At 35.9% G+C, this 15,598-nt stretch overlaps 1 protein-coding gene across 2 annotated transcripts in view; it reads right to left on the reverse strand.

Annotated features, from left to right (window-relative positions):
* Positions 1-15,598, reverse strand: part of kdm7aa (lysine (K)-specific demethylase 7Aa) — a 33,084-nt gene that overhangs the window by 10,324 nt on the left and 7,162 nt on the right. For both annotated transcript variants that reach the window (XR_003598824.1, XM_028043333.1), the window contains exons 2-7: positions 10,125-10,210; positions 8,194-8,311; positions 7,860-8,020; positions 4,178-4,319; positions 3,159-3,345; positions 2,904-3,066 (exon numbers count right to left, since the gene is read on the reverse strand). Coding sequence is in view for 1 of the 2 variants with exons in the window: in XM_028043333.1 (XP_027899134.1) it covers positions 2,904-3,066; positions 3,159-3,345; positions 4,178-4,319; positions 7,860-8,020; positions 8,194-8,311; positions 10,125-10,210 (857 nt within the window). In the remaining variant the exon portion in view is untranslated. The remainder of the gene's footprint in view (positions 1-2,903; positions 3,067-3,158; positions 3,346-4,177; positions 4,320-7,859; positions 8,021-8,193; positions 8,312-10,124; positions 10,211-15,598) is intronic.

The following is a 15,598-nucleotide window of genomic DNA, read 5'->3' on the forward strand; positions in this document are numbered from 1 at the left end:
CCATCTTTAACAATGCTAATAGTTAGCAGCTATGTAATTAGCATTGAAGTGCTGCTAGTAAAAGAGCTAGAGCGTCCCGCATTTACACCTTTTGAACGTCTACAAAGTTCATCTTCAGGCTGGGTGACAAATCTATTTTATTGATTAATGGAACTTTTGGTTTTGAAGATTACATTTTTGGAGAAATTGTGATTTTCAGGGCGGCCATCTTGTTTGACAAGTGGGTTTTACATTTTCTATTTATTTTGACTTTGAATTCAGGTCAACGTTATGATGGAGTGTAAGGGCCAGGCTATTATTTGTTACTTTTAATTATGAGAATAAAGTCGTAATGTTAAAAGAATAAAGTCATAATATTACCAAAATAAAGTTATAATATTACCAGAATAAATTTGTAATATTATCAGAATTTTTTTTATTTGTATTGAATGAAATGAATAAAGATTTAATAATAATAAAAATAAAGTCATAATTGTATAAGAACTTTAGCATGTAAAAATATAAAACAGTAAAATTAGAAATTTTGAACATCTTGTAGAGTTATGCTGAAACACGAGTTAGAATTCCTCCTGTTAACCAGGCAAAATGGCCTAGTCAAAGCCCTGCCCTAAAACAAAACCTCATAATGCATGCTCAGACAAACTCCTTTCAGAGATCTAGTTAATTTGCAAAGAAAAATGAAGCTAAAATTTCCATCTGTACATGTGCAGATGGAAGAAGCTGCATAAGCATACATAATTTTTCTTCCACTTAATCATGAATGAATTTATGGATTTATTTATAAAACTTTCACACAGAAATAGTCACTAGGAGTTGTAAAAGAATAAAGATGAGCATCACAAGACATAAAAAACAAATGTGCATAAAAACTACTTAGACAAAATAAATAAAAGATAAAGAAAATTTTAAAAAAACAAGGAGAATTTAAGAACAGACCCATCTTCTATTTCTGCACAGAGACGTTTTATTTTAAATTTAGTCTGATAAAAACGGAGACAGTAATCCAACAGCGGGCGTCTCCTGAATATTTTCACAAGTACATCCCAGCTTTTCTTCCACTCTATCCAGATGGGCCAAACAGGAAAACATGCATATTTTTTATATATTTTAGTCAGCTTACAAGCTTAAAAACAAAACATGTCTAAAACCCATGCAGGAATAATAATAATTTAAAAAACGAGTAACTTTAAGGCATATTTTGTATATTTCTCAAATGATACTTCTTAACACACTGCAAAAACAAAATCTTCCCAGTATTTTATATCTAGTTTCTACTGAAAATATCAAAGTACACTTGCAAAAAGACAACTTACAAGTTACTTTTAGTAACATATTAATAAACACTTGGTTTCAGAGGAAGATTATTTCATATAACTTGTACTTCTAAAAAGTTACTTATAAGTTAATTGTGTCTTTTTTCAAGTGTACCATGTTGAATCTAGACCAAAAAAATGCAGTTTTTTGTTTTTACAGCGTAGAAACAGAAAATCTAGAGACATTATCCCACATAGTTGCACATTTCATTGAATCTCAGTGTGCCTTATCTAATAACTGTACATGTAAGTTTCTCTTACTTTACAATATAATTCTAATTATTATTTTATTTTACTTTGTGTGAACTTTCATGTTCCAATTTGCTGCTATTTCACCTGAATACATGATATTTCTACTGTAATTTAAGTCAAACACAACACTAAAATACATTTAAAACAGAAGCTCTGGACATAAAAGTAATATTTCCAGGTATTTTATATTTAGTCGTTTACCTTATTATTTCCTGTGTGTTCAGAACATAAACATGCAGACTAGACAGAGCACATACAGTAGAGCAGGACTGGATGTCCCGTTTCAGGATGTTGTGCAACTATTTTAACAAAGTAAGTGCTGAAAGCCAATGACCTCAGCTTCAGGTGAAACCAAAGTTTACATGTAAATTAGTTCCAGTGCGTGTTCACAGATTGTACCAGAATCAAACCAGTTTGTTCAGTTTCCATTGTCAAAGAGTTGGACTCAGGCCAAGATGGCTGCTGCTTAGGAGTAAACAGTCTGTCATTATTAGAGTTATCTTTCTCTGGATCAGGAGAGTAAGGAACGACAACAGAAACCATCACAGCTAGCAAGACAAAAACATTAAAAAAACACACACTTGTTGCCAATTGCTAATATGTTCTTGCATCTCATGTCTATAAAGTGAGAAAGTTTGAGATTTGAAGGTTTTCAGCCAATATGAGAAGAATTAAGTGGACTTAGAAGATATTTCTAGAGTGAATGGGCTTTAATTAGGACAAAAGTACAAAGAAAAGGTGGATTGATGAGACATGAATGAACTGAAAAAACAGATGGAAGAATGAACCAATGGAGAAATGGTTGGACTGACAGGTGGATGGATGGATGGACAAATAGGCAGAAAAAAAAACAAAAAGACAGATGGAAGAATGGATGTTTGAATAAATGAGGAAAACATATGGTTGATTGAATGGATGAACAATGGAAAAATGGATGAAACAGATTAAAAGACTCATGGCTGAATGAAAAATGGAAAGAAAGATGGATGAAGACAAAGACGGATGGATGATGGATGAAATATGAACAGATGGATGGATGGGTGAAAAATGGAAAGACAAGTGGGTGGACAGACGGACGGATGGATGGATGGATGGATGGATGGATGGATGGACAGGTGGATGGATGGACAAGGAGAGAAAGATCGATGGGCAAAAAGATAAGCATGGTTGGTCAACAAGATGGAGAATGTTAGAATATTTTCTAGACTCTTAACTTTCTTTAACCCGATCTGAAGAAGAACTCTGCCGTAAACACTGCTGAACAAACCAATGGTTATGTTACAAATTCCATTTGTTTAAAAACATTTGTAAAAACCAGTTGAAAGTGAAGCCACAAACCTGTAGGGATGAGCAGGGTGGTTCCTTGGGTAACAACACACTTGTAGCACTTATCCACTTTATCCCCGAAGAACACTTCGCTCTGATTGGGCGAGGAGCTCCATGCCTCATATAGTGCAAGGTTGGTGGGAGTGGGTTTGATCAAATAGAAGATCTTCTCACCCTGCCGGTCACACAGAAACATGTTGGAGACAACGGATCATCTTCCTATTACCCACCCAGTCTACCACCAATCTGAAACTATGCAACACTTACCCACAAAACATGATACCAGACTGAGGTGCCTCCAAAGTCTATGTGGAAGTCCGTGTAGCTGTCCTTAACTCCCATAAGGCAGTACTTCTGGACGAAGGGCTTTGGGAAGAACGAGTCATCAGGCCAATAGTTTTCCACCCAGGACATTTTCTTGGCCACATCAGGAACCTCGACCAACTCTGACATCCTACAGGTTGAGGAAGAAAAGCTAAATATTAAAGCCACCTAGAGATTAGAGCTAGTTTTATACACACATTACTGTCTTCCTATGAAAAAATGCAACATAAAATGTACATGATGAAAGGGTAAATTCAGAAAGGATTTCATGGTATGCAGATGATGCATTATTGTCTTCCTATACAAATAAAATGGGTTGTAAACTAAATAAAATGTGAATTTTTAAAGAATTTCATTGTATGCAGATGATCCATTACATTTTATCTCTAATTTCCTCATTAAGATTACATTGGATGCAGATGATTCATTGCAGTTTTTCTCCATCTTATAATTTTTTTTCTTATAAGAGGAAATATTCATTTAGAACATCCAAATTCAATTCCAAATGCCAATTTTTTAAAAGAAAATTTATAATTTAAGGTTAAATTTGATTATATTTAGATGATTCATTAGTTTCTTCTATTTAACCTTTTTTTGTTTTTTCTCCGAAGAGTTTTTGCGGAGCTAGTGGCTTGAATTTTTTCTTGCAACAGTAGGCAGACAGGAAAGAGGGCGGACATGCGGCAAAGGTCGCCGGGACCGGGAGTCGAACCCGCGACGTCCGCATCTAGGACTAAGGACTAAACGTGGGGCGTGCTAGCCCCCTGCACCACCACAGCACGCCCCCTATTTAACCATTTTTAGCATCCAAATTCAACTCTAATCCCAATTACGTTAGGGATTTCATTGTACGCAGATGATTCATTATTACTACATACTGTATTTCTAGTAAGACATTCCTAATTTGTAACATAAACTGCAAATAAATAAAGGCATATAAAAAGTTGAATGAACTCTCTTACTTTGTGTCAGAGAACTCCAGGCTGATGAGATTGAGGACTTTGGGTCGATGGGGCTCGGTGAAATACTTGATAAATTCGCTGAGTTTCATCTTGCTGTCCGCCTGTCGTGCCACATCAATCACGTCGATAACTTTGTCACCACCTAGATGGGAGAAAAGTACTCTTCAGCTCATGGAGGATCAGAGGATAACTTCTGCAGCTGCTGGATTTCTGAATGCCAAATATGAGAAGTTTTTAATTGGCTGCTGAGTGGGCGAGAGGTTCAAAGGGGTCAACAGCTTGCTGCCATGTTTGTGTGCTCCAAGAGATTGAACCCTGAGGGAAACTGGCATCAATGTGGCAGCATGGGGAGGGGTTACAAGGGGATGCAAGTGAGACAATCTGTCCAGACCACCAGTCCCCTGAGGAGGGGAGTGAGTGGAAGTGAGAAGGCGGTTGTGTTTGTTGCCAAAGGGCGTGCAGGAGACCTTAAGCTTGTAGGGAAATACTTGTAAAGAGGTGAGAAAAAGTGTACAGGAACCGGATGTTTGTTATGCAGAGAGAAAAAATGAGGAAAAAAGCCAAAACAGAGACTCTGTTAATACAGTTGGGGCGCTACAAATCACAGTCCAGAAAGGCTGGATGTCAAACCAAGACAGCTGGTTGTTGTGCTCTCCCCACACCCCTCCCACACCTCCTTTTTTTTTATTGCCTCGCTGCATGTTCCTGTTTCACTCTCCCGCCCCTGACGGCCCAGCTGGCCAGTGTCTGATGACGGAGAACAGCTGGAGTGAAGGCAGTCCGTCACACAGTGAGGCGAAGCTGCCAGGAAACCCCACAGACCTCAAACAGCAGCTTCACGACTCCGACAGCAGCACAAACGACCACAAGCTACAGCGCCAGTAACGCTGTAACGACGCCACAATGACACTTTACCACACTTTGTAGACAAACAAGACCCTGTATCAAGATAAACTGTCCTATCTGCAACACTTCAGCTCAGATTATAGTGACTTTTTAAATTAAGTTGTATTTTTCTGAAGAATGCAAATGTTTTTTTTACAGTGAAATACAGAAACTGTGTTGGTGTCATGCGACCTGCTCTAAACTACGCTCTTATATCCCAATGAAGCTGTTTCTATGGGGAAGAGCTGCAGAGAGAGCAGCTGAAACACAAATCAATAAAGTTTAAGACGGTCAAAGGAATTATTTTAAAGCAAAAAAAAGAAACTGTTTAACAACTTTTGTCCATACAATAGTTTCAGAGTAAATAACTGAGTCATATCAAAACCAACTGAGACATGATAATGTTCATGTTCATTTAAAAACTTAAGTTTATTTTTTGCATTATTAGAAATACATTAAAAGTTGCAAATAAAAAAGTAAGTCAGTTCCTTTTTAAAATGAGAAAACATTGCCTAAATTACAATAACACACCATTGCTTTAATAAATACTTATTTGTACCTCATTTTTGCATGACTGATTAATAATTAAACAGCAAAAGATTCTAAATAGATTTAGGTTTTTACAGAATTAGAACCAGGTGAAGCCAAAACTAGTCCGCTTCAGGAGTTTTGTATAGGACATTTACAAAGATTTTTTTATTTTATCTTAAATGAAGAATGTATGTATTTTTTTATACAGTTTTGGCTTACTATCTGCTCTGAGTGTGTTGTTCTTTCGGCAAATGACCTTTTTTTGAGTCTGTATACTATAGGTAACGATTAACTGATTGCTAAATTAGTTGATTATTTTCTTAAATGATTAATCACAATTAATATGATTAATTGTTTCCATCCTTGTTTTTGCCCTTTTATTTCCTCACTTATTTAAATCCAAATCAATCAAATGATGAGCTCTTTTAAATTAGCTTCCTATTAAAACAAAAATGACTCAAATCTGTTCTGTCAACATGTACTACTATGTATAAATAACAAAAAATACGAAATAAACTTTCCACTTCCCGACCACACACTACGTTTGCAGCACCGATAAATACAAAGCGTCATAAGCTGGAGAAGATATCAGCCCTGATTTCCACTGTCCCAGGTTCTCCCAGGTGTAGAAAACGCGACCTGACACCCAGTCCCTGGTCACAACACCTGCGCCTTGGCTTAGAGCTCAATAGTGCATGTGGAGGAAGCGATAAAGTGAGGGGCAGAGCCTGTAATCTGAACTTAATGATAAAAACACTGGTGGGCTTGGTAATGGGGCTTGTAACAGGAGCTGGGAAGTGGCGAGCTGTGTCAGTGAAGGAAGCGAAGTGGTCACAGAGAGGGCAGTGAAAGCTTAGCCATCGCCCATTTAGAACCCATTCAGCCATCGCCTGATGCCTGATAAGTTGGTTAAAACCCCATGAACCTGGAAACCTGCTCATATCGGCACACAGATGGTGCCTGCTCAGCAGCAGCCACTTAGCTGCCTGGTGTCGGGTCGTTTCATTAGCTTTTAGGCAGAACAGGAGCTGCTGCAGAGAACCTCCACAGGAGAAACTAACGTGTTGCTGTAAATGTGGGAAAAAAGGTTGATTTAACATTAAGAGATACGTCCGAAAATTTTAACGCATTAATTAATCGAACAGTCTGATTTGACCTAAAAGCCTGCAGTTACCTAGCTGAGAGCAGGACGTTATGGATTCGACGAATGACAGAAAACAACGGATGTTTTCTGCGACAGCAACAAAAGTTGAGCGTTTTTCAACTTTATTGTGTTGCATCGCTAGCTCACTCTCAAAATTCACATGCAACTATTACGCTGGCTGGATGAGGACAAGCAACTGTCACGTAATCACACAGCCTCCAGAGGAAATTAATGAATACAGACATTTGTAAATTTAAGTTTTTAAAAAAAAAGGCTTCTTTATTAAAGCCTGTCTGAATATAAAAACGGAAAATCTTCAAACTTGTTTGATTTGACAAAATAAAACATGTTCTTTAGCATTTTTTGAAAACATGCATACTGTGGCAGTTTTTGCCCAGGGCGGCATAAGAATTAGAAGATGAAGTATACTTGTTAGTTGTTTTCCTCAATTCCTGTTGAGTACTGGAAGTAACGGTGGACAATATGGACTTCAAGCTTTATCACAATCGTTACAGGTTCTACAGTGATTACAAAGCTCAGAATAACTATTTATTACTACTTTTTTAAGCTATAAAGGTACCTACATGCCACAACAATTAATGCCCCACAAACATAAATATTATTAAAAAAGACAACATTCCCTTCATTAGGACATCAGTCACATAAAAAAAAAAACACATTCCGTCACTGAACTGCACATGGTAACTGAATTTAATCATATTTATCGGTATTTATTGATGCTGCCAATGAAAAAACGGGGGAGAATATAGGAAAACTCATGATCCAAACAATACGGACAGTTTCGTGGGGCTTTAAACATCATTAATTGGAATTTATTGTGATGAAGAGAAGTCAAAATTTTATCACGATAAATGATAAGCGATACAATAAATTCCCACATCTGACTTGGAGACTACATTACCTGCTTTCTGCTACAAAAAACTAAAAGAAAACAGATATTTGCTGCATTTTAATTGGTTAGATTAAGCCAGAAGAAGATTCTAGCGAGAACCACAACGGCGTGGATTTTTGTATTTCATGCTTACAAAGTTAGGCATAGTGATTAATCGTAATAAATTTTTAATCCATTGATGGAACTAGGATATTATTTAGCCTCCTTACCCACATACTGCTCCACGTCTTTGACAGAGAAGGTAGGAGGGGGCAACTTCAGACCCAGGCCCTCCATCTCGGTGATCACGATGGGGTAGTTGAAGTCGTGTCTCTCCAAATACCTGGTGGTCACCTGCTCGCCCTTCATCCGTATCAAGATCTCCTCGGCACTGCAAACCCAATCACAACAAGACTCAGCTTTATTTTTGTTTATAAACACAAAACAGATTAACAGAATAGTTTTTCTAATCAAGATAACCCAGAAATGGCTAGCTCTGGGTTATTTCAGTCTAAGAAGAAACAGAAAAAAAAAGTTTTTAGGTGTTTGTGTGATGATACGCACCTCGGGAAGGTCCTTTGCTGAAGCTGCTTAACAAACACAGAGGTACCGGCCTGGACCGGCTTCGACCCGTCATCTGGCTCCGTGTAATCGTGTCTGTGCCAGTTGTTGCGCCTTTTCACTGCAAAACAAATAGAAACATTTTATTTATTTGTATTATTTTGATAAAAACTGAAACAATTATTCTAGTAATTTATTATTCCATCAATTAATTGTCAGAATAATTGATTAATTGGATAAAATATTTGGCACATTTTGCAGAGTTTTCATTTAGCTTTAGCTTTATCATACATTTAAAATTCCTTCTATAATTAAGAAAAGGAACATTTTATTGATTAAAATTTAACAACATAGCATTCCTTTAGTGAACATTTGACAATCTGTAGCAGATCAAAAAATACTTGTACCATCAATATGTGAAAAGCTTCTGCTTGACTTATCAATGCTTTGTAGAGCTAATATATCAATTACTTTTTTAATTAACCAATTAATAACTGGATAGCAAAAGATGCTTAATGGAAAAATGTGAACCAGATGAAGATAAAACAATCCCACTTGAGCATTAAATAGAACATATTTTCCAACAAAGACGTTTTTTTGTTTAAATTTTAAAAATGTATAATTTTTTTAAACAGTTATGGCTTAATATCTACTCTGAGTGTGTTTTTCTTTTAGAAAATGACCTTTTTTTGAATCTGCATACTATAGTTAAGATTGATCTAATTAATGGTTTCAGTCCTAACAATCTAGTTAAAAGTACAGTCTAAATTTCAGCAAATAGCCTTTTTCTAGTCCGTAAACTCCAGTTAATGATTAATCAATTACTAAGTTAGTTCAGTAATTAGTAATTACTTTCAGTAATTGAATATTTGATAATTCAATTAGTCATTTCAGCAATAACAGGATGTAAATAAAAGTAGTTCAGGTTGAAGCAGCCAGTCTAAATGTCAGCAAATAGCCTTTGTTTCAAATTCTGAAAACTCTACTTAACAATTAATCGGTTAATAATTAGGTGTGGGTTATTTTGTAATTGATTAATCACGATTAATACAATGAATTGTTTCAACTCCAAGAGCATGTAGGTAAAAGTAATAAGCCAGGTTGAAAATTCGGCAAAAACCAATTTTTTTATATAATAAAAAATTCTGTATACACGATTATTAAGACTTAGTCTAAACGATTATTAAGACTTAGTCTGTATACTCGATTAGAAATCGTTAAGGATTATTTTAGCAATTGATTAATCATATTTCATTTAATCAATCATTTCAGCTCCAACAGAATGGAATTAAAAGTAGTAGATTGAAGCAGTATAAATTTTAAGCTAATAGCCTTTTCTATCTGTATACTCCACATAATGATTAATAGATTATTAAATTAGTTGGTGATTATTTGAATAATTGATTAATCTGATTAATCATTTCAGCCCTAGGGAGTGTAGGTAAAAGTAGTAAGTTAGGCTGAAGCAGTCAGTATAAATTTAAGCTAATAGCCATTTTTGTCATGATTAACCGATTACTAAATTAGTTAACTATTATTTTAATAATTGATTAGTCTGAATAATCATTTCAACACTATCTGTTATCCTGCAAATCATGAAAACTAAAACAAAAAGAAAACACGAATTCCCTACTTAACCCCTGTGCTCGTACACTCTTGTCCAATCAGAGTTTACAACAGCATTCAATTAGCCCGTTAATGTCTGCCCTGAGGGGTCGGAAAGGTCAACCCGACCCCCCCACAACCTCTTAAGTAAAGAGAAAAAAAAACTTAGACTTGACTAACACTCCAGAGAGCCGTGTTTCCCCCGGGAGCAGTCCAACATGCAGAGACTGAGGTGGTGGGTAGTTAATAAAGACAATGAGAGGCTGTAAGTACGGCTGGGGGAAGGAAAGCAGCAACTGACGTCTGCCAGTAACGACGGCGTTACTCACTCAGGGAGGGTCCGTGTTTGACATCGCAGTTGGGACAGTGGTAAACGTCAATATCCACGGCATGGTGCTCCTCAACGTGAACACAGCTAAAACAAGGCGGAAAAACTTTGATTAGCACCAAATTTAAATGTCAAATACTTAAAAAAAAAAAAAAAGAAAAACACTGAAAGAAAAACCAACGGTATCCAAAAAATAGTGAAAACAATCATGAATAACATCAGTGTGAAGAAGGGGTTACAAAAGCTGGGTGGAAGTATTTACTCAACAGATTGTGACCATTAAACCAACTTCTTCCATATAGAAACGAACAAGGGAGCCTTTCGGGAAAAAACGAGCGTCCAAATGATGGGATGCAGAAAACACTGTAGTAGTTCTGCCGGGCCAATTGGTGGCGCTGCGATGCTGCCACAGAACAATGCAAAAAAAAAAAAAAAAAAAAAGAAAACACACAGTATTACCTAATGCCGGATGCATGTAGACACAGCTTGAACGACAGAAAACTTTGAAAAATATGTCTACATTTCTGTGAGTTTTGCACATAGCGCAATGATACAGAGTTTGGGTTTTAATTTGAAAGGTCGCTTGTGTTGTTGCTGTTTGTTTTTCCTGCACACTTAGTCTCGTCAAAGTACAGAGCTTAACTAGGCCAATTCCAAGATACCATGCTGGTAAATCTGGGCCAGTTTTGACCAGTTTGTGGAAACCTTTAAGTCCCACAAACTGTAAAAACTTATTTGAAATAGATGCAACAAATCATTGCATATCTCATCCACACCGAATCAGAGGAAAAACATTCTCATCACCTGAACGTCCAGGAAAAATCGTGATGAACAAAACCTAAAATGCAAGCAAAGCTACCAAGTTGAGGAAGAAAGATATAAATTCACACCAGTACAGTCGACTACTCTGCAACAGCAACACCCACGCTGCAAGCCGCAACTGTTCCGCAACAGCCAAACCACAAGCTTGTGCATTCCTCTGTTGCATACCGAAGGCCCATTCCAGAGCGGCGCGAGTTAAACAGCAACTGGGTCTAAACTGTGGGAAACTCTGGCAACAAGTGCAGCGCCATGACACCACAACATCCTGCGTAACCGGGCCGGACGGTCACGCAGGATTAACCAAGAATTAACCATGTTGCGGCAAAAGCAGCAGCATCACAAGGGTTTGGTGATATAGGAAACTTTCAAGAACAAAAGTAGATATATAAAAATACATAAGTAAGAGGAAGTATTGGTGATGAATAAGATGTAAAAAAAATTAAATTGGCTGTCAAGAGAAGGCCATTAGAGCCAACGAAAACCTTTAAAAAAATTAAATTAAATAAATTAGTAAAAGAAAAGTTTCCAAAATATATTATGTATAGACTTTGGTGATGTATGGGAAGTTAAAAAAATGAAAAATGTAAAAAGAGTACAAAATAAAAATCAGGGTTTTTTGATATACGAGTAGATTCTTTTCAAAAATAAAAAAATGAAACTAAATAAAAACAAGAGTTTGTAATGTACGAGTTAAAGACTTTTAAAATAAAAAGGATGGGTTATTGATGTATGAAGTTTTTAAAAACTAAAAGCTTCTCATGCATCAGCAAACCCTTCTTTATTTACTTTTTTTTTTTTTTACATTTTTGGAAAGCTTCTTATACATCAGCAGCACTTTTTCCCCCTCATCTTCTTATTTAGTTTTTAAAAAAAAACTTTCATACATCAATAACCCGTCCTTTTTATTTTATTTAGCTATTTATTTCACATTTCAAAAGTCTTTTTAACCACAACAGTCTGAAGACGAGAAGTTAGGAAGTGAAGGTTTAACTACACCTCCATGTTTGGTTTTCCTGCTAAGCCGCTTTGCAAAAAAACATTTCATGTTTTCTCACATTGAAACCACAATTCAGGGGGAAAACCAACACAAACCAGGACAAAATCCACACAGCAGTCATGAACAAATCACCTTTACAGTACAAATAAAAATAAACTGTCTTGTTTACTAAATTTCAAAGCCTGACTTTTTCCCTTTCTCTATAAAATATTCAAATTGTTTTATTCCACAGAATAAAACACACCTTTCAGATTTATATTTGTAAAGAAATGTAATTTTTTCCCACCTTACAGCTATTTCTAGTCGGTCTATCGAATAAAATTCTGAACAATACATTAAACTTTTTGATTGAGAACCAACAAGGCCATGGGTAATAGTAACAGTCGCATCATTTCGCTGCTTCAAAGTAAAAAAAAAAAAAAATTTTAAAGCCTGGAGCTGAAATTAACTCAACCATAACTGTAACTGTAAACTGTAACGTTAATAAAACCAAAGAGCCAGTACTTAATCAGGAAGAAACAAGCTGGTACCGGCCCAAATGACTTTGCTGCACCAACAGGAAGTCAACAGCGGCTTCCTCTCGCTCAGTTACCACATAGAGCCCCTCTGCTCACATAACATCGACAGCAAAAGGTTTTAATCAGGCAGGGTGAGGGCTACTAAACCAACAGTCAGTCCATCCTGGATGTTCTCGTTTTTCACTGTTTGTTGTGGTTCAAAATTACTGATTTGTAGCAAATTTCTCCCAAAAAGTTGCAAGATTAATATTTTTTGGCTGTGTGGATGTTCTGGTGGGAATTAATATTTTTCTTCAACTTGGTGGCTTTTGATTTTGCATTTTTATAATAATAAAGAAACTAAAACTGGCAGAAACGATAGGCTGACTACTTTGGTCGAACATGTAAAAATAAACTGCAACAAATCTTCTTTCAAATGGCTCAGAAAGTAAAATTAGGAACTTAAATATAAAATAACATCAATCAAAGTACAAAGCATAGAATTAGATTTAATAGATCTGCCCTTAAGGATTAGGTACATTGTCCCCAATACCCAATTCAGATTTTTTTCAATATCAAATATTGAAGTCAGATTGGTGCATCTCTTATTTATGACAGTAACTTCATTTAATAATTCTTCAAATGTACTGATATTTACTAACGAAAATGAAGCAAAAACGACAAAGAAAATAGTAAAAAAAAGAAACACTTAAGTCAGTTTTGTTGTGAAATTTATCAATAATTCTTATCACAATAAATTTTTCACAACAAATGATAAATTAAATGCCTCCCTAGTTGTTTCTAAATCAGTTTTAGCTTCTTTATGGGACACATTTGGTAAAAAACAAAACAGGGAAAATGTCTTTGCTTTGAGCAACAGCAGCACTGAACAGCTCATGTCTCAGGAATCTCTGCTGACTGTGGCGTGAGTAACGGCTTCATGCAGCCAGGTCGGCTCAGATGTGCGAGGAAAGCACCATTTTGTTCTTTCCTTTATGTAACACATTAGGAAATAAACACTCTGCGCCATAAATGCCTGCCTGACTCAGCTTAAGCAGCAGCTACCATGCAAGCTGCCGGAATCATCGACAGTAAGGGAAGTACTTCCTGTTTTGCTCAGGGTTTGATGACGTATTGCATCACTGCGACCAAAGTTGACCTCATGCACCGGAAAAGCAATCAGTGCAAAGATAAGGTACGAGTGTAATGAGCTGCACGGTTTGCACACGTTCCCAACTTTTCAAGCATTTTCTAGCTGGAAACAATACAAATTAACTAAAAAAAAACAAACAAACAAAACAGTTTCAATTTGCAGTATTGTTTAAAATATAACTAAATGTTATGGTTTAAAATGTCTCATGTGAACAAAACAATTCCTCCAATTTCAATAACTTTAATATATAAAATATAAATCATTGAGCATTATGAGTAATAAATATTCTTTGGATTAAACAATGTAAACAAATTATATTATAATGAAATTAAGTGTTTAATACAAAAAAAATCTCTAAAATGTTCTTGCTACATTTTCTGGCATTTAGCAAATGCAAATAATTTTGGTAATTCTAATTAAAATACGACAAGAACAGGTTAGTCTGATTTAACTTCAGACAGCGGGATAAAAACATTTCTGTTTTTATTAAGTATATGAAAATATCTGGTTGTTCGGTTGTAAATCTTGGATGATAAATTATTTAAGAAGTTATAATAATATTGTTATTTTTGAGACATTTTCATGTAATCGTAAAGGAATAATTTTTAATTCATACAAAAAAACTTTCATTTCTTATGAACATTTAACACTGGAAATGGAACAAAGTTACAAGCCTGGGGGGCCACCAGGCTTTACTTGCTCCTGCCAGGCTTTATTTGCTTGTTATATTTATTGAATTTTTTTTTCTTTTGCTTTTTTAAGCTTTTATAGTTGGTGTTTAGGTACTTTTATACATAATTATCTTGTGATATTTTTAAATTTCCTGTCAATTTTAAACTTTTTTAATCTCAAAAACAAGGTAAGTTGCTGGATGACTGCACTATCGCTTACTAAAGTTTCTGGAGTAAACACTATAGAATATGTTTTAAATATCTAAAATAAACAAAATAACAAATAAAATGGACTTTGAAGCCTCTGTAACCAAAATTACTCTTCATAAAAACAGCTGGTTGAGACCAAAACACCAGACTGAAGACTTTTATCATCCAGTTTTTGGTAGAACCAGAGAGAAAAGAGAAAAAAACAATCATGCGAATGGAAACTATCGAGCTCATTTGAGTTTGTAATTGATTTATTGCTTATTACAACATACTTACTGGTTTCAACTCTAAAGAATATTTCCGAAACTAAGGCTTTTAATCAGACATCAGAATGATTAAAATTGAAATAACTGAAAATTGAAGCATTTTCAAGGATTTTAAGAGGTAGAAAATTAGACAGTTGGTAGAAAACCAGAAGCTTCACACACTGTATAGCTAATCTGACTCCTATAGATAAAACAAAACATGTGTGTGTGTGTGTGTTTGGCTAACACACACGCTCTTCCCTCCGCTTCCTCTCATCAAGGGCCTCCTTCCTGTGTGACTGAGAGGGCTTATTCATTAGTCGGCGCTCCATCAGGGGTTCATTGTCCCCACAGATCAGCGTGGAAACACAAAGGCTGGAGGCGGGCGCCGCCATTATTTTAAGCTCTAAATAACCGCTCTGCATGGAACGGCGACACGCCCACATTAGGGAGCTGGCACAGCCCTAATGGGTGGTGATGGAAAGGAGATGAGGGCAGTTAAACACACCTGGCAAGCTGCTACCTACAGACAGCACTGGAAGTCTCACTTTCAGTCACGTTAAGATATAAAATTCTGTGTTTTCTTTAAGGATTTTATGTAATATTCGTACATAGAGAACAGAACTTGCATAGCTCAAGTTCTGTTAATGTCTAAGAGGTTCGTTACAGAACATTACTGAGTAAATTCGGCATGCAAGAGGAAGAGAAAACGCTGTGGAAAGAGAACGTTTAAGGGTGATTTCACACCAGCCCTGTTTAGTCTGCTAAAATTAAACCTTGTTAACCTAGACAGTCCAGAGAGAGTTAGTTTTTTTTTTGGACTTTTCTGCCTGAAAACCTCGGCTTTGGTTTGCTTTAAGTGAAATCTGATACAGTTTAA

This window comes from Xiphophorus couchianus, chromosome 17, assembly GCF_001444195.1.
Source record: "Xiphophorus couchianus chromosome 17, X_couchianus-1.0, whole genome shotgun sequence".
NCBI lineage: Eukaryota > Metazoa > Chordata > Actinopteri > Cyprinodontiformes > Poeciliidae > Xiphophorus > Xiphophorus couchianus.